Source organism: Malus domestica, chromosome 08 (assembly GCF_042453785.1).
Source record: "Malus domestica chromosome 08, GDT2T_hap1".
NCBI lineage: Eukaryota > Viridiplantae > Streptophyta > Magnoliopsida > Rosales > Rosaceae > Malus > Malus domestica.
The window spans coordinates 29086749-29111690 of record NC_091668.1 but is presented as its reverse complement, the minus strand read 5'-3'; the positions used below and the strand labels follow the sequence as shown (position 1 = coordinate 29111690).

At 35.7% G+C, this 24942-nt stretch overlaps 3 protein-coding genes and 1 long non-coding RNA gene across 6 annotated transcripts; 3 read left to right on the top strand and 1 right to left on the bottom strand.

Moving 5' to 3' along the window:
* Positions 1-2667: 2667 nt before the first annotated feature.
* Positions 2668-3612, top strand: LOC139198337 (uncharacterized). Its single transcript, XR_011583750.1, has 3 exons — positions 2668-3009; positions 3324-3401; positions 3482-3612. It is a non-coding gene; the product is annotated as an uncharacterized lncRNA (long non-coding RNA).
* Positions 3613-6571: 2959 nt separating this feature from the next.
* Positions 6572-11632, top strand: LOC103441889 (uncharacterized). Its single transcript, XM_008380606.4, has 5 exons — positions 6572-7031; positions 8512-8621; positions 8712-9083; positions 9503-10103; positions 11089-11632. The coding sequence occupies exons 1-5, from the start codon at positions 6791-6793 to the stop codon at positions 11175-11177; spliced, it is 1413 nt and encodes a 470-aa protein (XP_008378828.3). The 5' UTR covers positions 6572-6790; the 3' UTR covers positions 11178-11632.
* Positions 11633-12698: 1066 nt separating this feature from the next.
* LOC103441923 (uncharacterized) lies at positions 12699-19932 on the top strand. 2 transcript variants are annotated; one of them, XM_070826080.1, is made up of 6 exons: positions 12699-13249; positions 17065-17174; positions 17267-17638; positions 18056-18629; positions 18663-18944; positions 19552-19932. In XM_070826080.1, exons 1-6 carry the CDS (start codon positions 13000-13002, stop codon positions 19638-19640), a joined length of 1677 nt encoding a protein of 558 aa, XP_070682181.1. In that variant the 5' UTR covers positions 12699-12999; the 3' UTR covers positions 19641-19932. The 2 variants fall into 2 exon arrangements, with proteins under 2 accessions (XP_070682181.1, XP_028963172.2); XM_029107339.2 differs by having other exon boundaries at positions 18056-18944.
* Positions 19933-22406: 2474 nt separating this feature from the next.
* Positions 22407-24456, bottom strand: LOC103441888 (probable E3 ubiquitin-protein ligase RHC1A). 2 transcript variants are annotated; one of them, XM_008380605.4, is made up of 3 exons: positions 23534-24456; positions 23065-23124; positions 22407-22662 (listed from the first exon to the last, which is right to left on the bottom strand). In XM_008380605.4, the coding sequence occupies exons 1-2, from the start codon at positions 24411-24413 to the stop codon at positions 23069-23071; spliced, it is 936 nt and encodes a 311-aa protein (XP_008378827.3). In that variant the 5' UTR covers positions 24414-24456; the 3' UTR covers positions 22407-22662; positions 23065-23068. The 2 variants fall into 2 exon arrangements, with proteins under 2 accessions (XP_008378827.3, XP_028962305.2); XM_029106472.2 differs by lacking the exon at positions 22407-22662 and having other exon boundaries at positions 23031-23124; positions 23534-24439.
* Between the last annotated feature and the right edge of the window lie 486 nt (positions 24457-24942).

Sequence of the window (24942 nt, the reverse complement as noted above, 5' to 3'; positions counted from 1 at the left end):
GCCCCTCAAGGCACACTAAATAAGACCAAACCCTTTTTGGTTATTTCACAGTCGCAGCTGTTTTACATAAAAGTTCACCAAACACTATAATACTTTTTTTTTTTCCAAAATCACTTTTACAAAAAAGTTTACCAAACACTTTGCTGCTTTATTTCACAGTTGCTTATTCTCATAGTACCGCAGAAGCAGTTTTTTTTCAAAGCACAGCAATACCAAACCAGCCCTATGTTTAGTCTAAAAACAAGGAACAAAAGTTATCTAGAACTAGCAACAAAATATAACAGTTGCCTACAAAATGCATACATCGAGTAATTAACTATAAAATTATTCAAAATATTGCAAAACTTTTTGGTCGGAATAAGTTCAAAAGACTTGAGAAAAATTCGAATCGGAAATTTAGAATTATCAACATCTTTAAATGCATTCCAATTTCTATCCCAATTTGTCGGAAAATATTTGAATTCATAATCTTTGAGTTTGGATTAAAAAAAATTATTGTCAAAATCAGAAACACTATTCCAACTTGCACCCCTAGTTAAATCATCATCCATATTAGTCGATCGCCACTTAGCTAAGGCAAAATTGAAATATACATCATACATCTGTAATGCTAATGAAAATAGGGCTAACTACATTTTACACCCTCAAGGTTTGAGGTGATTTCTAAATTGGGCTGTGATGTTTCAATTTTTTGACATTGCCACCTAAGATTAAAAAATATATCAATTTATACATTTTGTATATTTAAACGTCTAATTATCCATTAGATTGATGCGATTTTTGGGCTTTGTAGTAATACGGCTTATATGTCAACCTAGTTCTGGATTTCATACTCACCATATCATCAATTTAATGAAGATTCAAACTGTCTTGCGAAATGTAATTGGCCAAAAAATTATTGAAACACAAGAAAAAAAATGGATGGCAAAAGGCTTGCCTAGCAAGTAAGATAGTAGAAAAGTAGGAAGCCGTTGTCCAATCACATTCTACATCACTAACCCTTTTTATATGCTTATGATGAGCACCCACCTCCATCATACAAATCGTGCATAAATAACTAGTCGATGTGAGTGGGTGATCTTCCTTGCGTCCTCATCACTTAATTGAGTGAAATTAAAACAATAAATAATTAAATGGTAAAATATATGGCATATGAAATTAACCCAAAAGTTAAAATAATAGTAATAGGTGACGGATATGTTATTTCACTTTTTTTACATAATTTTTTATGCAAGTTTTTGTGGGGCTCACTTTCTAAAGTCAAATCTCAAACCAATAAGACATTCATTTATAGTAAAGAAAATGTAAGAATACAGTTCCACAAACTCTAAAGCTTTAATCCAACAGTCATATGATTTCAGATTTGAGCGATTTTTTATAGACAGGACCTTTGAGGGAATATTTAAAAGACAGACGGTTCAGATGGTTGAAATATATTACGAAGTGGGCCTAAAAAAACTTGTATCAAAAGTTGTGTAAAAAAGTGGTGCCATGTATCTGCCCTATAAAAATAATAAGGGTGCATGTTTGTTCACCATCTTCAAGCACGATAAATTTTCAGTGTGCTGGGAACATGACTCGGTATGTCATGATCAAGGAAGAAAATGCCGATAATATCGGCGATATTTCGCCGATATTATTGGTTTTTCACGGTAACGATATTTTAATAGGTATCCAATTGGTTTTCGTCTAAATATCGCGATATTATCGATAATATCACGATATTTTCAAAACTATCGATAATATCACGATATTTCCGAAACTATCGCGATATTTTTTATAATATCGTGAGATCAAAACCCAAAAATATTTAAAAAACGCTGAGAAGCCTCAACAGATAACTACACTTGATCTTAGCCAAAAGGGCCGAGCAAGGCATGCTTTCCTCAGCTTGGGAATGTGGCTTTTATAGGCATGTGTGCTTGCTCACTGCCCTTGCGTGGGCGATGTGGGATTACAGAAACCAAGCTTGGGAATGTGGCTTTTATAGGCATGTTTGCTTGCTCACTGCGCTTGCGTGGGTGATGTGGGATTCACCGGCGGAGGGAGTAAAGGTCTTGGCTTTCTAAAACAAATATATATATATATATTAGGGAATTATGCATCTTTCTATTGCTTGCTTTCTAAAACAAATATATATATATATATATATATATATATATATATGGGAATTATGCATCTTTCTATTGCTTCAAGTCCTGCTTTCCAAGTTTCAAGCATAAACCCATCTCCCAATTAGCTTTAATATTTTATCTAGCTATTAGGGGTGGGTTCAAAAAACCGAAAACCGAAAAAAACCGAAAACCAAACCGGACCGAAGCCGAAAAAAACCGAACCGAAAAAAAAACCAACCGAATCTCTCAAACCGAACCGAACCGAATCTGCCCAGTTCGGTTTCGGTTTTTGAGGTTCGAAAACCGAACCGAACTGAACCGAACCGATATATATATTTAATTATTTTTTTCAATGTTTATAAATAGTTTAGTCATACAATTATAACAAAACATAACTTGTTGTGAAGTTGGTTTTAGTGAAACTTTCCAAGTTGGTGGAGCGCATGGGTTCGAAACCTCTTCATGCCCCCCGGATTTTGGAGATTTTTTTTAATTTTTATAACCAAATCAACAAAACCCTAGCAGCCACACTTTTTCTATTTGTAATTGTCATTCCCCTCATCTCTCTCTCTCGTTCCCTAGCGCAGCCACACCTCCAGACTTCCTCCATGCCTCCAATTTCTCCCTCTTCTCTCTCTCGTCCCCTCTTCTCTCTCAGTCCTCCCTCTGGCTCCAACACCGATCCCCATGACTGCGAGCGTGCAGACCCTGCAGCAACCCTTCTTCTCTCTCAGTCCTCCCTCTGCCTCCAACACACCCATCCCCATGGCTGCGAGCGTGGTAACCCTGCGGCAACCCCTCTTCTCTCTCAGTCCTCCCTCTGGCTCCAGCACCCATCCCCATGGCTGCGAGCGTTCTGACCCTGTGGCATCCCCTATTCTCTCTCAATCAAAAGGTATTCAATTTTAGGGATTTAGGAAGAGTAACTTAGGGTTTTCTAGATTTAGGGATTTTGGGTTATTGATTTGCTGTTAGTGTATGCGATTCAATATTTAGATTTTGTGCTTGATTTCGTGAAGATATCGTAAATGGTTTGTGATTGATTTCTTTAATTTTTGTTGTGTTGTGTTGTGTTTGTCTTTTCGATGGAGTCATAGAAGGTGACTCTCTTTGTAGTGAAAAGATGGTCAATGCTTAAGATATAATTTTCTTTCTTTTCCTTTATTTATTTCATCCTGTTTAACATTGGATCTGCGATTAAACTTTCAGGTTTTGCTCGTCGGTAGCCTAACTTATGATCCCGAAAAAGAAGACCAGGAAACTGGAGACTCTTTTCAAACTGCATATGTAAGGTTAAGAGTTGGGTTTATGTTTGATACTTGGATACAAGACAGCTTGCTTATCATTTTTCTCTTTTCAAGTTTCAGGTCATTTCTGGGCTGTTGCTAGTTCCCTTATGTGTGGCGCTGAGTGTTCTTTTAGGTTGGCATATCTACCTCACTTTGCAAAACAAGACCACAATTGAGGTTATTAGGAATTAACAAGTTGTATATTATTGTTCTTTTAGGTTGGCATATCTACGGGTCTGTTGCTTGCTCGTGAGCCTCGTGGGAGACTGGTTCTATGCGAGCTGTAATTGCTTAATGTTGTGGTTGTTTTGCATTTTTTGGAGGAAAAAAAAAAAAAAAACCGAAAAAAAACCGAAACCGAACCGAAAAAACCGAACCGAAAAAAAAACCGAACCGAAAAAAATTTGAGCCGAACCGAACCGAACCGAAATTTCGGTTTGGTTTCGATTTTGGCAAAAAACCGAACCGATAAGAACCGAACCCAGCCCTACTAGCTATCTCCTTAACACAAATTAATAGCATTTAAAATCAAAGCAATATTTCGCATTTCTTTGAATAGAAAACATTCAATTTTAATTATGAAAATAAAAAAAAAATTACCCTTTTCTTTTTGAAATCTCATACATTTTATAATCCTAAATTCGAAATTTATTCAACAAATAAGTTTTAAATTTCTTTGTTTCTCTATCGTTTATTCTCTATTCTACATATTACATGAGAGTTATGGTTTGTAAAGTTTTTATTTCTCTATTCTACATAATAGTATAGGCAGCGGGATTATAATAAAACGATTTTAAAATATAAAAACTCGTCAAGAACAATTATAATTTTTGTGTGTATGTAATATTATATGTGCATATGTTGTTTTGAATATTTGATTTTGAGATATATATTAGCCTTGTAAATACCATCCGCTTAAAAAAAAAAAAAAAAACCTTTATGAGAGGCCCCTCCTCACCAAAAATTCTAGGTCCGCCAATGGTGGGATTACAAAAACCAAAACGTTTTGCTGCGACTTGCGAGGGCTGGTACATGTGAACTTGTGACTCCAACTAGGTAAGACTTAAGAGCCAGATCTAATTTGGGGCCTTCTATCCTATATTTGTGGACAACGATTAAATGCTAAAGATTAAACAAACATAATATGTTCTATTGCTTAGCAAAAAAAGCTACAAACCCTTTGCTTATCAACAAAAAAAGACAAGTCCTTGCACTAGATATACTTTCAAATTACGTTGAGTAGCAACCTGATATATGTATTCGGACAAATTATAAAACAATTGACACACTCCTGGCTTCCAAAATTCAATTCTTTTACTTTATATAAACTTGAAAAAACATAATCGGCATCCAAATTAAAGTTTGGTCTTATTCAACGTATTGATTTTCAATCGTTAATTGATATACTATAATTTGGAACTTCAACTCCTAGACGCATGCTTATGTGTAAGAAATTTAAAGTGTCAAATTCGGCACATTATTCTTCATCATTTTATTCACTTCCTATTTTTTTTTTTAATATCCTAAATAAAACCTCCCAATATTGTACTAATTAATTATATATAAATGATTATGGTGTGTTTAAACTTCTTTCATTAATTACTACATATTTTCTACACTCACAATGTTTGCCAGCTCGCTATATAATCAACTTAAATCAGTTAAATCCATCATGCAATGCATTTCCTTCCAATTTTTTGTGATAAACTAATAGATAATTGACTAAATAAACATCCTGCAAAGTTTCATTAAAAATTTCCAAGTTTTTTTTACAATTTCCATGGTTTCCATGTAGTTTTTATCGATATCAATATTATCCCGATATTTCTGTGTTTTTGGACTACTGATATTTCCGATATTACCGATATTTTCTTCCTTGGTCATGATACATCTGGTTGAATTTTTTTAATTTCAAGTTTTGTATTCCCAACCACGTTTTGAGCATACCAATTGTATTATTACACTTGGTAATGTTGACCACCATACATATTACCATTTGACAAGTTTAAATTTTAAGATTTTTGCCTATTCACTACATAAATTTCAAAATTTAAGGTAATAAATATGATAGTGATCATCACCATTATTTAAGAGCAGAGAACAAAAGTATTCCCATCATAATAATAAATTAGTGTTACTGATGAAAATCCCTATCAATATGGATCATATCAACATTTCAAATTCAATTCATGGTGGATGGAGCATTTTTCTTTTCTTCTAACTTTTATAAAATATTATCCATCAATACCTTCTTCATCTCTTTTTAATCTTTATGCTCTCCCACTTTCTTTTCATCTTTGCTTCTTCTCAACGTTCGGTAGCCTAAACATAACAATAATATAATATAAAAAAGACTGGTTGATTGTACCGTATTCAAGACTTTCTTACTGTGCTTTGAGTTTAACCTCTCTATTTTTCTTTAGTTCATTGTAAAATTTATTTTTAAATATGATAATATACTTACAGTAAGAATGAGAAATTTGAGTTAAGTCCCGCAACGAGTCAATCATAATATTTTAGTTGAAAATTTTGACGTTGGTGGAAATAGAAGTTTAAGCAAATAACATGAATATTTTATTATATATAAAGGGTTGTTTTTTTTATTATTTATTACTATTATGCTTCTTAGTCTGACAAGTACATATTAGTTCCTGAAATTAATCTAATTCGAGATAATTCGTTGCAATAAACACATACTTAATATAATACTAGCATTTGCCTACACACTTTGTGTGCATGAACATTATGAACACAATTTTTTTAGAAAAATGAGAAGGAGAGAGGGAGAGAGAGAACGTGGGGGGTGTGAGATTTTTGTTTTTGTTTTAATTTTAAATATTTGAGATATTTTAACATCATCCGTATGTGAGGTTTCAATAAAAAACAGTAAAATTTGAAATTGTAAAATTACATTATTGCCTATCATTTTTTATGTGTGATAGAAGACAAAATAATTTTTTCACTTTCTTTTAGTTGATAAAGAGAGTTTTATTAATTAATAGAAATTAATATAGATATTTTGGAATAATAATATTCTTCTTAAAAAAAATAATTGACAAAAAGAATTCATTAACTAATAGAAATTAATAGAGATATTTTGAAATAATAATATTCTTCGTAAAAAAAAAATATATATATATAAGAAGCAATAAGGATAGACTATTGTGCGACTTGTCAAGTGACAGTGTGGTTTGAACTGGAGAGAGAGAGAGAGTAAAAAGAAAAGGAAAGAGGGTTGAAACAGGGCGATGCCCACCATGAACACTTGTCCCTCACATCTTCCACCTTCCTCTTCTTCTTCTTCTTCTTCTTCCTTGGATCGATTATGTTCTCTTTAGACTGAAAGAAAGAAAGAGAAAGAGAGGGAAATTCCCAGATGCCCTTCAAATGGGGAAGGGTGAAGCAAACCTGCACCAGCAGCAGCCGAATCATGAGGGTCAGAGTGCTTCGGGACTCATCTGTCCTGGATGTTCGATGGTTTTCAACCGAATCGCCAAAGGCTTGAGCTTTAGATGCGTCTTCGTTTTAGTTCTCAGTTTATCGGTTTTTCTCTCTGGGATCTTCTGGATCCTTCCTCACCGCGCTACCAACTCGGGGTTTGATGCCACACAGGCCATTAAGCTCAGTGGTATGTCCACTATCCCCCTCTCTCTATTGTAAATCTATTTGGTTCACTTTGATTATTCTGCTTTTTTTTTTTTTTTAATTTTTGCCTCCTATTTTGATTTTGCTGATGTTTTGAGCAAATGGGTATGTTGATTTTTTCTGATGTTTTGAGCAAATGGGTAGTATTTATCTTTACTGTATGATTGGGGATCTCTGGATGTTTTGAGCAAATGGGGTTCTGGTAAATGACCTTGTTATGTAGATGTTTGATAGTTTCAGGTCTTCTTCGCGTTAATGTGATAATGGCGTGGTGGTTGCTTACCTAGTAATTAGGGGGATTTTTTTGGGCTTTTCGCATAGACTCATGATTAGTTTAGGGTGGGGAAACTGGTATTTCACTGTACTGTATAATTCTGGTCTTCGGTTTTAAGCATTTCTGGTGTCTTGGGGAGGCGGTAAATCACCTTAAAGTTAGGATGTGGACGGGAAAGAGAGTGGTTCTTTCATGATTTCTGGTAATCATGGAAAGACGAATATCATGTAGAGATTTTCTAAACACTGAACTTTCCCTAAATGCATTTCATATTTCCAGAAATTCTTTCGTTTTAGTGGCAGTTGATTGTACTACTATATGGTTGGAACAAGAGTGAGTTAGATTTGGAAGTGACCGTAATGTCTGGCCTTAGTCGGAATTCTTTTTTCTAATTATATATCAATAGCTATGTTCTCTTTAGTATACATTCATGAGGAACCAGGCTTCTGAAGTTTACCACAGATATGGAAATTGTCTGAAATTGGATGTCTCAATTACAAAAAATTATAGGCCCATTGGTGTGCATGTGAGTGTGTGCCAATTGGCTAGTTAAAATATAATTTTATAGATAATAAATTTTCTATGGATGGACAAAAACTCCACCAAGTACAATGAATTATCTTAACTTCCAAATTGGGCAACTAGGAGGTCTACGCTAACTGCTATTGTGCTTTTTATTTGCGATACGAACAAACTCCCCAAATTTTACCTTAAGGAACTCCCTATTATCTTAATGACTGCTAGGTGTAGTCTAGTTAAAGAGTTTAGACAGACATGTTACACAAGGGCAAGAGTGGACCATATAGTGTGTGTCTATAGTGGCATTGAGTGGAATATATTATTGTATTGCAACAAAATTGTATCAATTTGGATATACAATGTGTTTATTGTTATTTTGTAGCAATTTATTAGAATTGTAGGTGATAATTGCTGCTGAGCTGAGATGACCCAGTGTAAGTAAAGTATTTCTAACCTTCTTTCTTCCCCCCCCCCCAAAAAAAAAATCATTTAATACAATTAAGAAGTTAGAAGATTAATTGGACATTTGATAAATAGATGTAATATCCGTTATTTTTCTTGTTGATTAGCTAACATGCTTGTTCTTTGTTGCTTTAACTATTTTTATTTTTGTTGAACTTTAACCAGAATAAATAGGTGAATGCTTATATGTCTCATCATCTTTTTTCAGCCACAGTTCAGGCATACTTCAGACTGGAAAAGCCAGTTACGGACCTTGTTCCACACATTGGAAGATTAGAATATGATATCAATGGGGAAATAGGTGTCCCAGGTACAAAGGTACAATTTCAATCTTTTGCCATTATAGGCCTATCACGTTGCTTTCATACAAAGTGAAGCATCAAACTGAAGTCTGCTTATTGTCAACAGGTGGCTATCTTGTCTATGCACCAATTTCCTGCACATAATTGGACTGATGTGGTGTTTGGTTTTCTTTCTGATCCAATAAATGTTCCAATAGTTCCTGTGTCCTTAAGTGTGCTGAGGTCATCCTTAGTTGAGCTTTTCCTTAAGCAATCCAATCTTACACTGACAACATCAATTTTCGGGCAGCCATCTACATTGGAGATTCTGAAGTATCCGGGGGGAATCACTGTGATACCTGGTCAACCTGCTTCAATCTGGCAGTTACCCGAGATTTTATTTAATTTTACTCTCAATAATTGTATAGATGATATAGTGGAAAATTTTGGCGAGTTAAAGGAGCAGTTGAAGTTTGGATTGTATCTGAGGCCTTATGAGGTATAACACCTACTCTAGTAACTTTTTGCACACTTCTCTTTAGGCATGAAATTTTGGGATTCTGATGTATCAAGGTTGTTGGTTCACCACTATTTCCGAAACCTAAGCTGTTACAACAAGTTACAACATTTGTTTTATATTCTAACATGCTAGGAGCATCTTTACCAATTGAAATTTTATTATCGATCCAAGTTTCCTACCATCTATGAATTTGTGCAAGAATTGTCTTCGTTATGCAATGGAAGGCATAATATTTAACAATAGCGGTAACAAAGGCAACAAAAGGGTAGCCGCAAAGAGTGCTGAATTTTCTTCCAGAAGTTTTGAAAGGATAATGAATATACTAGTACTGGTTGATGCTCTCAGACTTGTGTCTTATTTCAGTGATAAATAACTCTGTATTTTGTGTGTGCATGCAGAATGTATATTTGCAAATAACAAACACAATGGGTTCAACAACAGCAGCCCCAGTTGTAGTTCAAGCTTCCCTAATGTCTGAGTTTGGAGGCTTTGGGCCCCAGAGATTAAGGCAGTTGGCTCAAATAATCACGGGTTCTCCCACAAAAAATCTTGGCCTGGATAACTCAGTGTTTGGTAAAGTAAAAAGTATCAGTTTATCTTCTTATCTGAAAGGTACACTCTCCGCAACCCCTCCAACTGTTTCTCCAGCTCCAACTCCAGAGCCATCAATTTCTCCGTATCTTGCTTCTCCAGTTTACGCTCCAGCACCCTCACCTGACATTCATCATCTCTCATCAGCACCATCCAAGGTACCTGCACATCCTCATCCATGGCCGCACCAAGGTTCTAGAATTCCTCCATCCTCCCCACCAACTTCTCGTTCTTACCCTACTGTTCCTCCTACATATCCTCCTAGAATTCCTCCATCCTCCTCACCACCTTCATCTCAATTGTCCCCGCATGTTTCACCTGCTCCTGTAGTGTCTTATGCTCCCAGTCCAGAAGACAAGGGAATTGCACAAGACTTGATATCTCCATCACCTGGCCCATCCCTGTCGTGTAAGTTACAAAATATGTTTTTTTTTCTCTCCTGCTTGTGATGTAGCATATATGATTTTTGATTTAATGCATTATGTCGTTTCTTGTGTATGGTCTTTCAAGTGTTATAATGGTACAGAATTCTGGCTCAGAGTTCAGGTGGATGGGAATTTATGATTCTGTGCTCTTTTAATTAGAAATTAAGTGCCTATTTTTTATGATTTTGTCATTTATTAAAATTGGTTTTCCCTAATAGAAATAGGTCTTTCTGTAAAGAGGCGTTAGCAGTCAGTTTTGCAACTTCTGGTACCATGGTTTTCAGTAAGAGTAGAGTTCGCTTGCTTTACTAATGCATGTTACGAGAAGTTAAACTTATAGACTAAAAAATTGTTGTGGCTTAATTTTTGAAGTGGGGATTACTCAGGTTTTGATTGAATCTGAATCTGGTTCAAATGTACAAAATACATAGGTGATTGATACATGTACGTAAGTTTGTGATGATTTGAATTTCGTATACAAAAGAAATTTTTTTTAGCAGATTTTGGATATTGTTGGATTGAATCCTTTACAAACTGACTTTGGTGCAACCTTAATGGAAATTTGAGAATCAAATTTGAGATTGAATTAGTGGATCAATTTTGTATGGTTATGAATCTCAATCGGCAATGGAATTTTAAGACTGACTTGATTGACAGAAAGCCAAATGTACATGGGGCAGATTTTGAAAGGCATGGATACTCTTTACTGTGCCGTTAGCTTAGAGATCTATAGGCATTTGTTAGGTACATCCATTGACATTATCATTTTCTGAAAAGTAACTACATGATTTCGTTTACTACTTCCCTTGCTTGACATGTCGCATTTGTTAGGTGCATCCATTGACATTATCATTTTCTGAAGTGACTACACGATTTCGTTTACTGGTGCCCTTGCTTGACATGTCAAACTATTTGATTTTTACTTCTGATATCCAATTTAATGACACAATAAGTGTTTTTTGCTGCAGCTTTAGCAGTAGGACCTTTGTACAAGGAGATCCGGTTATTGCAACTTTCAGGAGTCTTCATCTTTCTTCTCTTTTGTTGGTCACGGTGATCGTTCTTCCCTTTAAGAAAATTTGCAAGGCGTACACCGCATCCCAACGGTTTAGTTTTGTTTTCAGCGGTAATGGTAGAGTGCCAATGTGAAAAGTTTCAGAGACACATGTTCCTTATGCAACACATATACAAGTGAATTAGGAGAAGATTGCAGGTCAAAGCCAAACGGTGGCAGGCCTCTCATCTCCCTTCTGCATTTGTGAGGTTGCGATGACGGGATGTTCTTTCCGAAGGGAAGCCTCCTAGAGATAGTGTGACCAGTTGCAGCACACCCTAGCTTGCAGAAGTTTCAAAAAAGAACCCTATCTTTTTATTGAATCAATTGTAATATATGCAGGCGCTTTTTCGAGCATCTGCAACGCCGCGCAAAGAAAAAATCGTTACAGAAAGAAGAAATTGTATACCATATACTTGTTTCTTTACATAAAAAGAGAGAAAAAACACAGTGAATCATTGAGGAGGTGCCCCCTTTTTCTTGGTGTCTTTTGTTTTTAACCCCAAAGGGGACTTTTAAAGGGCCAATGAATCTCTGCACTAATCAAGCACGTTAGGTTTTATTCTTTGTTTTCTTTCTTTGATGGTTTTGGTAGCAAGTCCTAATTTGGCACCAAGGCCACTTTTGGACTTTGGCAAGAGGCCAATTGACAATCTTGAGGAAATAGTAGGCTATGGTGTGAAGAAAGTGCTTTTTGTGCTAAAGTTATGTGGACGTTTTGAAAAGAAGTGCTTCGTACGTGAGCAGTTCCAAATAGGTCATTCATCTTTCAGTTTCTTGTTTGTTCTTAGGTACATTACATTATTTATTTTCTTGTTTGTTTTTAGGTACATTACGACCCTTTATGTGAATCTATCAAATCCCTTTTTTGCAAGCAATATATGTCTGTCTCCTATAAAAATAGATTTTTTATTCAGAATTGTCCTTGAGATTGGTATAATTCTTACTATTGTCTCTGAGATTTAAAATCGATAGAAGTGGTCCATGAGATTGTTCACTGTCAATCATTTTGGCCATTCTATGAGAAATCTCTATTGAGGGCATTTTTGTCAAATCAACATCTCTCTTTGAATTGGTGGTTTCTTCAATTTAACAATTTAACCGAGATTTTTCATAGAAGGATCAAAATGATTGACGTGGTCAATGGGCAATCACAAGGACCATTTTAACTAAAAAGCCAAAAAAAAAAAAAAACTAAACAAGAACACTACTTGACATCTTATATGTAAGAAGTTATTCTTTTTTACATGTTGATGTTACATCATTTCACTATTTCATAAGCTGAACCATTATTATTTTTAGCATCATCTATAGGTCATTTCCGAAATAAAAAAAGAAAAATCATTTCATTTGGATACTGATTAAAATAAAAATATTACTTGTCATCATAAATTTCGATTTGCAGGACAGTGTACACATACGAATGAAAGTCATTCCCTTATTCAAATTAATGTATTTTTTTTAAAAATAATTTTTATATCATAAAAAAAATGAACGATTCAGATTATAAGAAGTTTTCACGGCATTATTTTTGTTCTTGGTCTGAGAACTCTGTAAACATAGACAGCGACTACGAAGTCGTAATGTACGTGACTAGCGGGTGACAGTGTGTAGATGAGAGAGAGAGAGAGTAAAAAACGAGGAGAGGGAGAGTAAAAGAGAGTAGTTTGTCCTTGTAAATGGTTTAAACAGGGCAACAATACCCACCATGAACACTTGTCTCCCACATCTTCTTCATCATCTTCTTCTTCTTCTTCTTCCTCTCTCCTGTCGTTTCTGCACTCTTTAGAGAGAGAAAGAGGGGGAAATCCCAGATGCTCTTCGAATGGGGAAGAGTGAAGCAAATCTGCAGCAGCAGCAACAGCAGCGGCAGACTCAGGAGGCTCAGAATTCTTCGGGACTCATCTGTCCGCGGTGTTCGGTGGTTTTCAGGAAAATCGGCAAAGAGCTGAGCTTCCGATGCGTCGCCGTTTTGATCCTTAGCTTCTCAATTTTACTCTCTGGTATCTTCTGGATCCCACATTACTATGCAAATAGCTCCCAGTTTGATGCCAAAGAGAAAATTAAGCTCAGTGGTATGTCCACATTCCCCTCTCTCTTTCTCTCTCTACTGTGTTTTTTGCTTCACTTCACTGCGATTATTCATTTTTTTGAATTAATTAGGTGTTGCTGATGTTTTGAGCAAATGGGTATGTGGTAATATTTGGGTTTAATGTATACATTTGGGGGTTTCTGGAGGTTTGAAGCAAATGGGTTTTGTGTAAATGTTTGGTAGTTTCAGCTATCCAAAATTCAAATGGGTTTAGCTAGTAATTAGGGATTTTTGTGCTTTTTCAGATAAAAATTGGGGTTTTTTGATGATTTTTGGAGAGGCGCAAGTGGGATTTCTCTGTGTTGTATAATTCAGGTCTTGCAATGTTTCTCTTGACTCACCAGGCTATTTATAGGATATGGGCAACGCACCTTTTTTATAGACTATATCCAACCCTTGCATCGAAAATGCCTCTCGTCTGATAACAATTTTGTTTAATTCCAACCAAAAAGTTTAGTACTTAACTACTTACATATGTGGTGGGGGATAGCAAGTTTAAAGATTTTCACATTTTTAACTAAAGAAAGTTAAGAAACATTCTTTTTTATAACTTGTGCTTCCAACATACAAGTTTCACGAAACGATTGTCAATGTGAATTAACGTTACCATACAGTATACAGCCGGTTGACCAACTATTAAGAGGATTCAATATTCTTGCATTCCGGAAGTAAAGAGAACGTGCAAAAAGATGTATAAGATCTTTAGCTAAAAAAAGAATAAACATATATATAATATCAGAATAAATGGTGAACTGAATTACAATCTACAGGAGTAGCATATAAAAGCATATTTGAGGTTAGTTAAATACATATGGTAATCTTGTGCGCGTGCTCGCACTCTTCTGCACTGTGTTCTAATTTCCTAGACATTATCTTTATAAATGTTAGATGTGTTTGCATCTGGCTAAATCATGAAAAAGGAATTTCATGTTCACATTTGCTAAATACAGAGTGTTCCCTTTGAATTAGGTGAATTTAGGAGCACTTATGACGCTTACCTTCAATGGATCTATTTAGACATCAACACCCATATAAAATTCATACTCCCCAAAATGCTCTCTTTTCTGAATGCGGCGGATTGTACTACTATATGGTTGGAACTGACTCTATTATCCTGCCATGTCCATACTACTACTCTACTTGATATCATATGTTATTTACTGTGCATTGACGATGATAAGGATTCTGTAGTCGACTGCAGAAGTGCAAATCGTCTGATAATTGGATGTTTCACCATGTAATCTTCTGTCATGTAGTCGAACCACCTGTTTACCTTTAGTGGAAATAGCAGTTTATGAACATTGTGGATTTACAATGGTAGTGGTCTATGTTATTTTGATACGTTTTCTCTGGTGTTGGTTCGTCGAAAGAACTGACAATAATAAATGTTAGACAGTCAAGGACTCAAGAAAATTAACTTTTTATTTCCTCACAAGTAAGAAAGGAAATGGATTTATACCTTCAAAATAGGAAATGATATAGGCTTCAAATAGAACATTCAATGACTCCAAGAAATAGAAAGGCACATTAAAGTCCTATAGGACTCATAGAACTTGTAGAAATATTAGTAGACTCATTAATAAAAGGGGATTCCTAGAACATTTAGGATGTGTTTGGATGAAGGACTTTAAAGTTCCATGGAACTTAGGCCAAATTTGTTAGGATAAGGACATTGTATTTTCCTAAGACCCAAATCAAAAGACTCTTGATAACATTTGACCCAAACAAATGCCTTTGACATCAATTCTTTGACTTTGGATTACCTGTTTTTATTATCTCCTTTTAATTTCTGATCCGTGCACTACCATAAGCACATCTTTTTTTTTTTTTTGAAAGAAGCTTTAGTTTTAGAGTTGTCCCAATGAGCTTAGTCTTGCGTTTATAGTTTACAAAGAGGGTGCATATTTTCTAATCAAGATGTACAGATGCAGTCGATGACATGCCCACATTAGTAACTTAGTAGCTATGGCTTTGAGAGTCGTGATATCCTTGTATATGGTATGCTCAGTCTCCTATTTAAGTCAATTGATTTATGATAGATGAACTCTGAGCAGTCTGAGTAAAAAGGACAAGAAAACAAAAATATAAGGTGGGATGAAGTATAAATTAATATAGGAGCTAGAACTGTGATTTTGACTTAAGTCTGTTTTATTGCTTTGTTGGTACCATGGTTGGCCTCTTTGAATCTTGTTTATAATGTTGTTTTTCAGGTAATTTTGACTGAAGTGTAGAATAATATAAAATTGAATCAGAGATACACCTCTTCTCATTATTAATGCAATCCGTGGCTTTTGAGTCTTAGCATTTTGTGCTTTTATACCGTGTTCGTGCTGCATAAGCTTGAACTAACTGGCTGATAGACTTTATTGTTGTATCTTTTGTGGACTGCTTGTTTACTGTTGTTTGTATACTTTTATAACTACATTTTAATAAGTATTTAATTTCACATTGGAATAATAATAGTAGTAGTGATATTAAACATATCATAATAACAATAATAATAATAATAATAATAATAATAATAATCTTAAGAATAATCCTCATCATTTTTCAAATCTATGTTTCGAGGAACGGTTTGTTAGGAAATCCAAGCAAAGCAACTGAACTCAAATGCAAAACCAAAAGTTAAGCTCAACACACACAATGGAACTTGCTGCATCCTAACAATTACATAAAATAAAATAGATCAAGCACATAATATAACTTTTTGCACTGGCATAAGTATATAAATAAAATATAAAAGTAATTAGCAAATTAGCAGTGCCATAAACATGTTAGGTGTCATGCAATTCCAATAAATAAGACATGTCCTGCCATGATTAAAATACGATAGGATCAACACAAGGTTATGCTTCAAATATATGATTCAATATCTCTTTTAACACCAACAACAACGACAACAAAGCCTTATCCCACTAAGTGGGGGCGGGTGTATGAATCCTAGAACGCCACTGCGCTCGCTTTTGCGTCAAGTTTTCCGTTAGCTCCAAGTACTCCTTGTGTTTTCTCAACATCTCTTTTAAAAATAACTAAAATATGATTTTCTCGAGAGTAATGTTGAGTGAAAGGACCAAAACTTCACCAAGTGTAATGAACCATCTCAACTTCCAAATTGGACACCTCAGATGTCTAAGAAAACCCCTATGTTTTCAGTCTTGGGATACAAACCTGAAACTCACTGAATTTTACCTTAAACTCCAAAAATCAAAGAGGCTCCTAATGACGGCTTGGTGCAGACTGCAGAGGCTGGATAGTGGACACGCAAGATTGGATGATATGGTATATGATTATAGTAAGGGAAGATATGATTTACATATGTTTCCATAAAAAAAGTACAATGTACAAATTTAGGATATATAATACATGTTTACCAACCTGCTAATATTATTGGAGATAATTGCTGCTGAGCTAAGACAAACTGATTTAAGTAATGTATTTGTACGTTCCATACTATAATCATATACTAAATTATCCAATGCTGCGTTAGTATAATCAATACTATATTGTACGTTCCATACTATAATCATGTACCTAATAACAACCTTTTCACAGGCCCAAAACAAAATTCATTTAATGCATTTAAGAAGTTGAAAGATAATTGGAAATCTAACGAATAGTTTTAAATTGTGTTAGTATTTTTGTTGATTAGGTAACATGCTTGTTCTTTAATCGTTATTACTTTAACCTTTTTGTTGTTAATTTATTATTGAACTTTATGGTTTCTAATTTCTGTCGCATAAATTCGTGATGACCGAAATGAATAGGTGAAAGCTTATATATCTATTTATCTTTTTCCAGCCACAGTTCAGGCATACTTCAGACTGGAAAAGCCAGTTATGGACCTTGTTCCACGCATCCGAAGATTAGAATATGATATCAATGGAGAAATAGGTGTCCCAGGTACAAAGGTACAGTTTCAATCTTTTGCTATTGTAGCCCGTATCATATTGCTTTTCGTACAAAGTGAAGCAACAAACTGAAGTCTGCTTGTTGTCAACAGGTGGCTATCTTGTCCATGCACCAATTTGATGCATCTGATCTGACTGATGTAGTGTTCGGTGCTCTTTCTGATCCAATAAATGTTCCAATAGATCCAGTTTACTTAAGTGTGCTGAGGTCATCTTTAGTTGACCTATTCCTTAAGCAATACAATCTTACATTGACAGCATCAATTTTCGGGCAGCCATCTATGTTTGAGATTCTGAAGTATCCTGGGGGAATTACTGTGATTCCTGTGCAATCAGCTTCAATCTGGCAGAAACCCCAGATTTTATTTAATTTTACTCTCAATAATTCTATATCGGACATAGTGGAAAATTTTGTTGAGTTAAATGAGCAGTTGAAGTTTGGATTGCATCTGAGGCCTTATGAGGTATAACACTATTCTGGCAACTTTCTGCACATTTCTCTTTAGGCGTGGCTTTTTGGGCTATTGATGTATTAGGTTCATTGGCTTAGCACTATTTCGTAAAACGTGATTAGAACGTGGGATTGACAGTTATATTAGTTTCGAAAATTCTGGGATCCAAGTTTCTTACCATATTTGAGTCTATGCAAGACTTGTTCAGTTATGCAATAGAAGCATAATTGATTAACAATCAAGGAAACAACAACACCAAATAGGATAGTGTATTTGCCATTGAGTGTAGTCCAAATTTAAATGTCCATCTGGATTTTCATAGTTGTTAAGGACCGAAAATATCAGATTGAGCAATCTAGTACTAGTTGATGGTCTCAGATTTTACATTGTATTTTTTTTATTAACTGCAATTTTTTTCTCATTTTGCAGGATGTATTTTTGCGAATGATAAACATAATAGGTTCAACTAAAGCGCCCCCAGTTGTGGTTCAGGCATCTCTCGTGTCTGATGTAGGGGTCATTGTGCCGGAGAGATTGAAACAGTTGGTTCAAACAATCACAGGTTCCCGTGCAAAAAATCTGGGTCTTAATAACACTGTCTTTGGTAAAGTTAAAAGTATCAGTTTATCTTCTTATCCAAAGGGTGCGCCCGTTGCAACCTCTCCAACTCCTTCACCAGCTCCATCTCCAGAGCCTACTCCTTCACCAGCTCCATCTCCAGAGCCAACTCCTTCACCAGCTCCATCTCCAGAGTCATCAATTTCTCCGTATCCTGCTTCACCAGTTCACTCTCCAGAACCGTCACCTCACAGTCATTATCTTCCACCTGCACTGTCACCTGACATTCATCATCTCCCACCAGCGCCCTTACCAGACATTTATCTTCTCCCCCCGGCACCCTCCCCTGACATTCGTCACCTCCCCTTAGCACCCTCACCTGGCATTCATCTTCTCTCCCCTGCACCCTCACCTGAGATTCATCATCTCCCACCAGCACCCTCACCTGAGATTCATCATCTCCCACCAGCACCCTCACCTGAGATTCATCATCTCCCACCAGCACCATCCAAGGTACCTGCACATCCTCGTCCATGTCCATATCACGGTTCTAGAATTCCTCCAATCTCCTCACCAACTTCTCGTTCTAACCCCACTGCTCCTCCTACCTATGCTACTAATGGTTCCCCATATTCACCTTCTCTGAGTCCCTCATCTCAATTGTCCCCACACGTGCCACATGCACCTATAACGTTCTATGCTTCCAGTCCCGGAAACAAGGGAAGTGCACAAGACTCAATATCTCCATCACCTTCCTCGTGTAAGTTACTTAACAGTTAATAATTCTGAATCCGGTTATTTCTTCTAAATCTCGATTGGCTTTTCTGTGGAATAGTTCATTTGACAGTACATCTTATGTTCAACTGTGCAAAGCACATAGGTAACTCATATAAGCATAAACATTTATGAGTATATGAACTTTTGTACAAAACACAAATTTTAGGCAGATCTTGGATCTTATTTTATTGAATCTATAAAAATTTAAAATTTGGTGCAACCTTAACAGAGACACGAGAATCAGTTTAGAGTTTTAGTTGGTGAATGTACTTTTCGTGATTATGAATCTCAATCGGAAATAGAACTTTAACACTGACCTGATCCATTAAATACAAATGTATATGGAGACGGAGTTTTAAAGAGCAACGAAACTCTGTTCTGTGCTATTATAACTTAAGAATGGTATAACCATTTGACAACCGAGACAAATAAGCAAATGTTTGGTTGGATGAATCATGCATCCATGGACATGTCTTTATTCAATTTGTGTACATGATTTTTTGTATGCGATATTCGGTGCTTGGCGTGTCAAATTCTTTGACTTTTACTTTTGATATGTAAGTTGATCGCCTGATGAGTGCTTTTTGCAGTTTCATCAGCAGGAGCTTTCTACAAGGAGATCTGGTTGTTGGAATTTTCAGGACTCCTCATCTTTCATCTGCTCTGTTGGTTCGGTTGATTAAGGTCGTCTTAAATATCTGTACTTGTGGAAATTGTCGTAGATCCAAAAACATGGAAGCTTCGACCGAGGTATCGATAAAATGTCAGATATCGACAAAAGTTTGAAGAAAAAAAAAAATAATGATGTAAATTATAAGAAAAATATGGAAATTTTGAATGAACTCTAGGACAGCGTAGGTGCATAGTAGTTAAGTTTGTATGATTTGGACTAAATACAGTCCAAGCTAACGAACATTGTCTCTCATAAATTGTTTAATATTTAATGCAATTCAATTGTATATACTTGAAAATATGTGTCTATTATTTATATACTCGGAGTCCTGAGCAAGCAGCTTATATTGTCAACTGTTCAGGGATGGTCATGTATTATTAATACATGACCGTCACAAACCAAAATATAAATAAATCGAAAACCCTAAACCCTAAACCTTAAACCCTCGCTCGGCAGACTCTTGAGGCTTTGATCGAATAAGATGTGAGAACCGGTGCACAAGCAATACATCTTCAATTTCCGTCCTCATCATCCATGACACGATCACCTTGTCTGTAATTCGCTTCACAAGTCACAACGGCATAGGCCTTCGATATGAACCGCGGTCCGCTGCTATTCTCAACAGCAGAAGCAACATATTCCTGGCAGGTTTTTCTGCAGCCATGTTGGAAGGCAAGGCCGTTGTTAATGAGACAGACATGCTTCAAACAACGCAGCAAGACGCGCTCCCAGTTAGCTGCAAGGCTCTCGATAACTTCTCTGTCACTCGACCCACTGAAACAAGTTTCAGCCCTAAGCAGGATACTTGAAGAACATGCAACCACGTACTCTGTAAGATTCAAAACGTAGAGTAAGAGTTTCGAATCTTCGGAAACTGAGATCAAAAGGCGGGGCATCCCTTCTCGGCCCTGTAACTGAACGGTAAACATAAACTTTATCGGCCAGACGGTCATAATTCCCCCCATCACTTGCCAATAACCGGCAGGCGGCCATTGTCACATTGCAGGCTGAGATCCAAAGTGACCTCACAGATTCATACTTCTCTATACCCGAGAGCAAGTCCACATTCCCAAACGGGCACTCCCTTATCTCAAGTTTCTTGAGCTTTGGACAACCTTTCAGCACACAATGCCGTTCCCCAAACGCTTTTTTCCTGCGGGTGCTAGAACTGAAAGCGTAAATAGAGGATGCAGCGGAGTTTTCTGCAGCCATATAAGACACAGCAACAAACCCGGATTCAGTCACCTCGCGGATAATAATGTCAGGATGACAAGCAAAAACACGGAGTTCCTCAAGTAAAGGACAGTAAGATCCTACAGCCTCCAACTCATTATCTTCGACCAAGTCCAGCACCCAAAGACGCCGGAGACGCAGGCAACAAGCATCAAGCACAGCAAGGTCCCCGCTTCGCAAATCAAAGGCGTAACTCAAGTCCAAGAAAGTAAGATTTTCAGATACAGGCAGGATATACACAACTGAGAGAGTATACGAGTTGTTTTTCATAATACAGAGAGGGTGTGTTACCATTTACCCTACTCTTCCAATATTTTAGTGCAAATAATACCGTTGTAGTAAAAATACTAGTATATGCCAGAACATTTTTTATTTTTATTTTTAAAATCAAAGCGGGAGCTTTGTGCACTGGGTACGACCTTTTTTATAATCCCTTCTCAAATCCTACAAAATCTCTTATTGAAAGAAATCCTTCAAAATCTATGAATGTTTTAATATCTATAAATTTGCATGGACTCTATAAAAATCCTTTAAAATCATAGTTGACTACACTAGGATTCTAAAGTCTTTTAAAATCCTTTAATTGACTATCCCTGTATTTGAATGGATTCTTTTAAAATATTTTAAAATCCTAGTTGACTACACCATGATTCTAAAGTCTTTTAAAATACTTTAAAATCCTCATTTGACTACTCCCCCTCTAAATGACATGGAAGTTAATGATTGGATTATTTGATTAACGTGCTTATTTTTTATTGGTGACACATCATTTAGTTTCCAAATTTAGTCTACCTAGCATTACTTTTTTTACACCTTTTGTGTAATAAATTATTTGAAGCTTTATTAAATTGATGACAAAGTGAGCATGAAATCCTTATAAATTTAGGGGATATATTCAATTGGGATTTTGAGTGATTTTAATTCTTTTTAGAAATTCAGGGGTATTCAATCAGGATTTTAAATAATTCTCTTCAAAGTTTAGGTGTATACAATCAGAATTTTAAAGGAGTTTATAACATTCTAGGTCTATTCGATTAGAAATTGATTTAATATATTTTAAAAAGTTGAGAAATTCAAGGGAATTAGAGAGGTTTCATAATGCATTCTAAGCATTCTTAAATCTCACATCTGTCCTTGAGAATTTGAGAAAATTCACTCAAAATTTTATATAGAATCTCTAGAAACTTAATTAAAATCCCTCAACATCTCAACTGAATACACTTGCGATGACATGTAAACCACATTTGCACCATATTGACTAAAAAAACTCATCAACTTAAAAGATATTTAGATGTAAATTCAAAGGTAACATTGATACAACTTCAAAAACTTAGGGGGCAATGTGAGAAAACTAAACCTCATGACCCATTTTAAAAATTACCTCAAAACATAGTTAGCCCTATAAAAAATGTATATATGATTTTTTATTAGCTAGAGCTAGCTAGTTTTCATTTTAGTTTAAGGAATTTGAAATTGACATATTGTCTTATGTGTAATTTTTTTTTTCCAAAAGAAAAAAGATAGAGAGAAGCAACAGTATATATGAATAATGGAATTAGAGATGACAGAGGTATATTTCTTTTCTTTAGTTTATGTACAATGTTATTTGAGGACTGAACAACAACAACAGTCTCATTTTACTAAATAGGTTGATTGTATAAATCTTAAAACGTCAATGAACAAACATAATTTTTTTCCTTCTGATTTCTTATGGACAATCACAATTCTTTGATAAATTGAATCCATCAAACTAATTAAAAGTGCTCCAAATTGTACAATCTGTTCTAAAAAGAAACTGCAACAAATACAAGAAATGAAAATAATGGAGGATTAATACATAACAGAATTAGACAAAAAGAAAAATAAAAGGAAAAAGAAAAGTTTAATACCAACAAAATTTTTCTAATTTTCTAATTTATTAGTTCGGATTTACCTGCCAAATTAAAAGATCGTTTAGAAGTTCTTTTAAAATGGTTAAAAGTGCTTTTAGAACTAATCATTGGTAAAAATGCAAATGAATTATGGAAAAAATACTTTATTGCTTCATGCAATTGATGCTTCTTGTACAAAGCGGTGTTTTTAGAATCTAAAGTGTTTCCAATCATTTTAAAAATAATATCAAACAAACCATACATCTTTCAATGCGTGCTTGAAGAAAAGTAATTCACAAATTTTTGTAATATGTTTTGCGGTTTACCAGCTCAATTAAGGAACAAATGTCCTATAGAATCATCCAAGAGGGACCACCAGGTTCTGTCTGCACGATACAAAAAAACTCATTTAAAAAACAAAAACATAAGCGTCGAAATCAGAATTTTCATTTCAAACTTGCAATTATTGTTTAAATTTTTTTTCAATATGGTCGATATTTATTTCAGGTAAAAATATCAAAACCATTAGATAAAGATATAGAAAGATGATGAAGTCTAAACTTCAACCCATATTAAATATTGGAATTTTTTTTATATTTTGTCTATACCAGTTTTTAACATTTTCTACCGTTCATTTTAAAGTTCACGTTTTAAACAAGTTTTCATCATTTTCATCGAAAACAACTGATATCGATACATCTATCAATACTTTCACAAATATGCATATCAATATTTCTACCGGTACCGATATTTTAATACTATCTAAAATGTTCAAACTTGAAAGTAGAAAATTACCTCCAGTACGTTGTTGGTTATCCAAGTAACGTTGCGTCCAATTAACCAATGCAGAAAATGGCCAGAAGGATATGAAGTGATTCCACCACCCCCAAATATCTGGGCTTTCAGTCACCTCCTCCTCATCTCCATAGTAATCGTCATTAGGGTTACAGCTGCCGGCTGTTCGAAGCTCGTAGCGGCAAACCGGACAAGTATTGTGGATGTGAAGCCAAGGGAGTATGCAATCAGAATGGTAGACGTGCTTGCATGGCATCTCCCTCACTTCCCCACCAACCTCGAACGCTTCCTTGCACACGGGGCAACTGGGCTCGTTCGCTAACTGCCCTTCCGAGACTGTCACCAATGGCAAAGCTCGAATGGCAGAAGTTGCTGCCGGAGGGGGGCCTGGACGGTCATTCTCAACAGTCCAAGTCTCTCCAGTAACATCTCTTACCGCATCCTCAAAAGCGCCATCCTCGCGATTATAATTTGGTCGAGGCACAACGTTTTCTGATGACGCAGAAACTTGGAGTCGCGGAGTGCGAGGTGGTCTATCAAATCGGAGGGTGATCCAAGACAATCGTTCGTCTTCGTTTTCCGTCTGCCATCGAGCTCTTGGAAGCCTTGAATCGAGGGCGAGAGACAAGGACTCCAGTAACCGGGCAGCAGGGGAGGGTGGTTGTTCTAGGCCTGTAATAAGATGATCGGCAAGCCTAGGATTTGCTACATCGAGCTCATGGTTGAACTCGGTGGAGCAGTAGGGACATAGAATTGTATATGGGTTGGAAGAGGCAATCCTTATGGTACGTTGGCAATGTTGGCACCAGAAGTAACGGTGTGTTCTCATTCTTCTTATTCCGTTGACAGTAACACGAGGACGATGAGCCTGCAGTGACATTTTTCGGAATTCGAACGAGATTTTGTTTGCCCAAGGGAAGAAGAAGAAGGGGAGGATATATATATATATATATATATATGTATAGTTTATGTATAGCCAGGCAAGTTTTGTGAAGGGATGAAGGTAGAGAAAAGGATGGCTTTGGGTGATACAGTTGGAGATTCTTTTTACTAAAACTCCAGTTTGGATTTCTGCATGCTTTTCGTTATGGCGTCTTCTTATCAACTCAACCAAGCAAAGAATGATTCAAATTCGATGCAAAGTCATATATAGTTTTAACTTTCTGAGTAATGCTACACTTATCACATTTTTCATACCACATTTATACCATTATTCTAATAGAGGTAAGGTCCACCAACACATATGGGTTTCATTTTTATTAAATAGATGGTACAAATATGGTATGGAAAATATGGTAAGAGTAGCATTTTTGTTAACTTCCATTAAATAATGAGTAATGTTACATATATTATAAGTTATCACATTTTTCTTGCCACATTTGTACGAGACATTTCTCCATCAGAAGTAA